Genomic DNA, 7,159 nt, shown 5'->3' with positions numbered 1-7,159 from the left:
TATTAGAATAGTAAATAAAAGCATAAATTTCCTTATCTCATCAGAAGGATATCATCACATAATTATCTATGATTGTTCACAACTTGATTAAATACTGAGGAAAGTGGGTTATTTGATAAATAACCGATACTAATGAAAGGATTTCTCTTTGGAGGGATTTCTCTTCGGATAACAGATATTGTTACTAGTATTCTTGTGATCAGTTTAATAGGTATTTTCTTTTACGTCTCTTATTTCGACTTGGGTTCATACGGTCATACTTGTAGTGATAGGATGAACCGAGTTGTAGACATGAAAGCATAAGAACTCAGCGGCATATCAAACAGAAGAAAGAGTTTAATAATCATAATTTTTATGGATTACACTTCTGATATTTTAAATATTTCAAAATATTACATTACACTTTTTTCTTGGGTGGTGTTTATAAAAAGTAAATTAATTGATTCATAATATTTTTTTTTCTTTTTTTCCTTGGTAGTATCTTATCTATCAATATTGTTAGAAGAAAATAGAAATTGCTCAATTTTCTTTTCCTGGATCTAACACACACACATATCTTGGTTTTTTTGTTGATAGAGATCATGCCAATTTTTCCATACTAATCGAACCTTACTCTCTTTATTATTTTATTTATTTTCAAACAATTTGGCGTTTAGTAAATTCATAGTGACATGAACAATAATAAATTTTCCAAGACAGGCAACATAGCAACGGCTAGGAAGATAACTTAAATTATTAACGGGACCAACGCCTAAACCGTAAATAATTTTAGTAATTCATTGAGTCAAAACCAAAACACAACATGATCATCACTGGACAAGAACGATTAGTAATTCATTGAGTCAAAACCAAAACACGAGTATTACTGGACAGGGACCAAACTATGATTCTAATGGACACCTCAACAATTTTATAGGTTTTCAAAGTTCAATTTCTCATCTCACCATCAGTTCAACATCCAAAAGAAGGGAAAATATAAGGTGAAGGTTGAAGAAGCCTACTCGGAAATTACAAGTTTGGGAAACAAAATTTTATGCACCAGCTCCCTTGCCCTTCTTCCTCTGTATCTTCTTCAAGTAGAACTCCAACTCTTTGCCCTCCAAGATATACCTGCCACCAAAAAAAAAATTCATGTGAGAGATTTTTAGAGGAAAAGAACACTTCCAAGGAACTGAAAAGGTCAACTTCTATTATCTTCCTCTAGCCGTATTTAACAACTACAAGAAATAGATGCAGGAGAAGGGTTACATACCCATCAGCACGGCCACACTGACCAGGACGTGATGAAATACTAGCTAATAAACGGCCACTGCCAAATTGCTCTTCAATATGTGGGTCAAGCTTGCGAATCTGTTGTCTCTTTTCCAACTTTCTCAGTACATGGTTGCTCTTCTTGACCTCCTCAGTAACAGCTTCACCTTCCTACAAAACAAAGAAAGAATTTATGGTTCATATACAAGCCATTACCAAAGCATAATACCACTAAGATGAATGGCACTTGTACAGTCAGAACTCAAAAGGCATATATATCGCATATAATTTTTCAGAGGCGTTCATTTTTTCCTCAGTCATCCAAATCTCCAAAAAAGGCTGACCATTAAGACTCAAGTCTAAGAATGAACATTTTTTTATATATTTGTCTATGAAAATGACAAGTGCTCACAATTCCTTCTATAGTGCTTCAGAATTGACAAAATAAGTAAAAACCCATCAAGTTTACTGATGCTACACAATGAGACAAGTATTCCACAAGCATCAACAACCAATAACAACAACGAATTAAATTGGCATTTTCTGGCTGAAAGAAGATTGAGGAACATAAAATCTACTAGTATCACAAGGCATTGGCAACACTATGGAAAATATATAAATCTTAATATACCAATATAAAATCAAGATTCAAAAGCAGCCTAAAAAAAGGAAATGATGTGCCTGGAAGGAAAAACTATTTCAAGCTCATACCTCTCCTTCCTTCTTTGCAGCTGTGGTTTTCTTCTTCCGGCCAATGTCAATACCATAGTGCTGGAGATACCACTGCTTGAAAGGCGCAGCATCAACCTGAACAATGGCACTCTTCACCAAAGTCTGAGTACGAACCAGTTCATTGTTAGATGCATTGTACACCACATCAAGAATTCTGGTCTTTCGGGTCACAGCCTCACTGCCCCATGAGTAGTTTCCAGTATCAAGCCTCAGAGCACGCCACTTTACATTTCCTCCTCGAACCCTAATCCTCCTGACTGTCTTGTTGCTTGACAATTTAGTGCTTGCAGGTTGCCTTCCGAGTTCATACCTTCAAACAGAAGAAGACATGAATCAAGATCTCTAGTTAAGTACACATGATAAAATATAAAAAGGTAAACATTGTTGGCTTCTTGCCCCTGCAGATTCATTAATGTTTCACTTCTACTCATAGTTTAAAATTTTCGAATGTTACCCTTCTAGTTTTGGAAAGTTCCAATGTTGCCCTTAACCATTAAATATCTTACCTTTTGAATTTGGTTTGAGAATTTTTAGTTTTTTGTGTTTTTGTGAGATATTATAACATATTGGGGATTTGAGAGGGAAAATGAGTGCGAAAAAAGAAAAAAATGAAAAAAAGTTTCTTTGTTAGTTATTTAGCATTAAAGGGGAAAATTAGAACTTTCTTCAGACTATAGGTGTAGCATTCAGAAATTTTAAACTGTGAGGGTAGAGGTGAAACATTGACAAATCTATAAGGGAAAAACATAGTTTGCCCAGTATAGAACGACCAACATATGATGCTATTTGTACTTTTTACAGATACAATCCTTCCACCAGATACAATCCTTCCACAATTAGAATTAAAAGACCGATTGCATGCCAGTATGACCGCTTTCACACATGTAGGGAAACAGCCATTGGCAAAATAGAAGGGTACATAAACCGTGGACACAAGAATTGTAAAGGAACCCATCAAGAAGAGCACCATATAAAATCTAAACTAATTGATCTCAAAGGAAATTATTAATTATTAAACAATTTGAGGCCCTCTAACTGAAATAGCCTCCCAAGCATCTCTAACTGAAATAGCCTCCCAAGCATCTGTACTTTTTACAGATACAATCCTTCCACATTTAGAAATAAAAGACTAATCTTTACAGATACAGTCCTTCCACATTTAGAAATAAGAGACTAATCGCATGACCGCTTTCACACATGGTGTAGGGAAAAGGCCATTGACACATTAGTAGGGTACACAAACCATGGACACAAGAATTGTACTATAAACATATTGTAACTTATCCAGCTTAAAGCTCAATTTTTTAAAGGAACTAATCAAGAAGAGCACTATATAAAACCTAAATTAATTGATCTCAAAGGAAATTATTAATTATTAAACAAATTGAGGCCCTCTAACTGACCTAGCTTCCCAATTCACTCGGACTTTCTCCCTCAAGTTGATTTGTCTATAAATCTAAGGTTGTCAAGTCAAGGGGGTTCAAGAGGAACCCTCCTAGACAACTTATTCTCAAGAGATCCAGGTAAGAAGAAATTTTAGTTGGGCAAAGGATGATGGTATGGTACTAAGTTAACAAGGATAATGCCAAGATTCTGAAGCTACCACAATGTCTAAGAGCCTCTTTGGCCCCTACTATGGTTGTTGTGATGTGCTGTGAGTGCTTTGTTATGTTGTGTTGTGAGATTAAACTATTTGGTAATGAATGCCATGTTGTTCTATGAGAAAAATCACTTAGTTGTTTAGCAATCTACTATGTTGCTGTTTGGATTAAAATTACTATCAAGGAAATAACTTAAATTACACATTTTCTTCTAGAAATTAAAATAAAATTGTTTATGAAATGAATTCTTTCTTTGGACACCACACAAATTTCATAAACACAAGTAAAAAAAAAAGGCACAAAAAAGAAACAAGAATCAAAACATTACATGATTTTTTTTTTAAGTAAATAGAGCTACCAAATAATTTAATTTAGAAATCTAGTGTGCTAGGGTAAACTACATTACACGCGCGCGCGCGCATGTTTGTAATTCTAAAATATTTAAGGTTATTTTTGTCTTTTAAATAAAATAAGCATCCTTCCATCTCAAAAAACATCACTTCCCATGCTTGTTGAAGTGAAAGCTAAAATGCATTTAACTTGCTTTTATAAAAATCACCTCAATCTCAAAAGTTATACAACTAATTTTTAAAATCTATACCAAATACTTTTTTGGTACTTTTAATTGCTCTGATTTAAATCAAAGCAGTAAAATCTAGAAAAACAAGAAGCCGAACAGGCTCTAAATTTTTTAAAAAAAAAACACCAAAGCTATTGAATGACAAATCTAAAGTTTACAAATTCTTACAATTGTCGAAACCTAAAGGAATGCAACCCCTCAAGACTATCATGATTGGCTAATCAATCAAAAAGGCTTCCAATATAAGTTAGACTCTTAGGCAAAGTAGAAAGAACCCTCAAATAATCGAAAAGAGAATTGCAATTTTTGACAATTTGCAATAAACTCGAGAATCATGTCAAATGATTGATTTCTATATAAAGATAGTTCTAAGAGCTCAGTCAAGTTGCCACCAATCATAGGAATAAAAAATCAAATTTGTTGGTATCCAAATAAGCAGATTGTAACACAAATTTTGAGCAATGATTCAGGGCTCAGGCATATCACCAAAAAAAAACCATTGGTGTTCAAATCAATGGTGTTCACTACTTTAACCATCAAATTTATAAGTATTAATCATATCTTTGATCTGCGCACTTGACCTTTTTTATCACGGCCTCTCTACTCATTTTTTATTTAGTTGGTCCATCTACTCTAGATTATTTCTTAATATGGTGGACATGTGTCTAGCACATGTCAGGCCAAGTGTCAAAAAGTATCTAGAAACTAGATGAAAGGACTATATTAAGAATTTTTCTTAAGTTGAGGTACCAATCTGGGTTTCGCTAGAAATGCTAGAAGAAACACTTGCCTAGCTAGATTTTCAAGAAAACTAAGCATTTTGAAAATTGAGATTATAGTTAAAGAAATAGAGCTAGAATTTAAAAGTGACAAGATCGTTTGAGGGACAAAAATGCAAAACGATACTATTGTTAGGGAGAAAATGGACACAAGATGGTACTATTATTCTCTTTGAGGGGCATTTATAAAAGGTGGTTGGCATTGTCAGTCTTAAGAGTGGGAAATCTGAACACTAAAACATGGCTTCAAACAACCGCGTTGTTCAGACTTATTGTTAGTGGACCTACTTTAGACCACAAGACCTCCCAAGCTTCACTTTGTCAAGGTCTTTAAATGGTCTTGTTGGGGCTATGCTTTGGCTTGCCTAAGGGGGTCCTTTTCATTCATCAAAACATATAAAAAGACATAACTTTGTGTGAAAAAGCACCAAGATTACCAAATCATTCATTGATTTCTTTATTCTCTAAAAATTTGGAAGTTCTTTTTCCAAAATCTTTGATAGAGGAATTTAAGCGCGCTCATCTCCTACTAAAAACCATATGACAATACCATAAAAGACACTATGCGAACCATGTAACTTCCAACAATGATAATAAAAAGACAGATGGGGACTTACTTCGAACAATGTTGTCAAAAGGCGCTCGCTTAAGCGCTACAAGCGAGGCCTTGGGTGATGATATTCAATGAAGCGTTGCCTAGGCAAGCGCCAAGTGCCAAGCACCTCAGGCATTTTACAGGTTTGGCGTCTTTTAGCACTTTTCTCCTTTGACAACATTGATACTACTTTAAATTATCTCATTTTGTTTTAGGGATGAAAAATATAACTTTGTATGACTATTATGGTATTTTATATTTTTTTATTTTCCAATGATCTAATCTTAATTGAGAAGATACATATTTTAGATTGATATATTATAATATAATTATATACATTTTTTTTATTTATAGCATGTTGCCATGGTTCATTCAGGCGAGCGCCTAGTGCCTCGGGCATTTTACAGGCTTGGTGCCTTTTAGCACTTTCCACCTTTGACAGCACTGACTTTAAACTTCTTCTTCATTTTTTTTTTCTCAATACAGTTTGTTTAGGAAGGAGATCAGTTGAGGGGAACTAATAAGTTAATTTATTTGGGAAAACATTTTAATAGGAGGGAAGGGAGTTTTTCCAAACTCCATTCCTTTCCTTTTTATTAAAATGTCTCCTCCAAATTGGGGAATTGGAAGTAATGGAGGGGAAGGAATACTTAAAAGATGTTGGTCTAAATTTATGGTTATATCCTTGTTATTTATTTATGAAACTCTATCCAAGGACATAAATATAATCTAATAACAAAACATCTCATTCCCATCCTCTAAGCAAATAAAGAAAAAAATTTAACTTCCATTCACCTAGTTAGAAATCCAAAGAACGAAAGACTATTTTCTTCCCTGCCCCTCTCCTCCCTTAAAAAATCGCCACTGACATTTAATCAATCAAGGTAATAGCAATGACTCTCCTAAACTAGAGTTGATCAAAGTAACTGAAAAGGTCAAAGCATCACGATGTAAGAAATTCGCAAGAGCCCTATACTGCAAACTAGCATCTTTCAGCAATTTGATATCATAAATATCAGTCTTCCAAGAGCAATTTATTTAGTGCCTATCGTATTCATTGCTGGACCTCTATGTGTTTAAAAACAAGTGGAAATGCATACATCAAACATGCTGCTGCTCTAAACACAGAAATTAAAACAGTAACCAGCAAAGCACATTATAACAGAAAATAAAAAAGTTGCTCACTTTCTCTTTTTCCTCCAAGCTTTCTTTTTGCCACCAGTAGCACGTCTCTTGTGCATAGAATCACGAGAAATCCCTACGAACCAGTCAACCCATACAAAACTATTTTTAACCAGGTATAAAATTTGAACTGAAGAAAATAAATAAATAAACGCTTACGCACCCATTTTCTATTCCCTCTAGAGCAATCCCAAATCTGCACACTCACAGCAGCAACGCGCGAAAGAAACTGAAGTAGGGAGATGGGCCTGTTATGGGCGTGGGCGTCATCAATTAAAACCCTAGCTAGTCAGTGGTTTCGAGCAGTCAAACGACTACGTTTGGATCAATCAAATAATTATTTTTTAAGAATTACTAACAGACTAACATTTGTTTGTTAAAAAACCAACACGTCGATTATGTTAATTATACCCGATGCCTGTCTACAAAATCCATTTTT

The 7,159-nt window shown here is 34.3% G+C and overlaps 1 protein-coding gene across 1 annotated transcript; it reads right to left on the bottom strand.

Annotated features, from left to right (window-relative positions):
• Positions 1-813: 813 nt before the first annotated feature.
• On the bottom strand, positions 814-7,045 carry LOC18095365 (40S ribosomal protein S8). The gene is made up of 5 exons (XM_024605094.2): positions 6,884-7,045; positions 6,724-6,796; positions 1,963-2,293; positions 1,253-1,422; positions 814-1,110 (listed from the first exon to the last, which is right to left on the bottom strand). The coding sequence occupies exons 1-5, from the start codon at positions 6,885-6,887 to the stop codon at positions 1,032-1,034; spliced, it is 657 nt and encodes a 218-aa protein (XP_024460862.1). The 5' UTR covers positions 6,888-7,045; the 3' UTR covers positions 814-1,031.
• Between the last annotated feature and the right edge of the window lie 114 nt (positions 7,046-7,159).

Source organism: Populus trichocarpa, chromosome 1 (genome assembly GCF_000002775.5).
Source record: "Populus trichocarpa isolate Nisqually-1 chromosome 1, P.trichocarpa_v4.1, whole genome shotgun sequence".
Classification (NCBI taxonomy): domain Eukaryota; kingdom Viridiplantae; phylum Streptophyta; class Magnoliopsida; order Malpighiales; family Salicaceae; genus Populus; species Populus trichocarpa.
The sequence above is the reverse complement of the archived record's forward strand: the minus strand, read 5'-3'. Positions and strand labels throughout refer to the sequence as shown.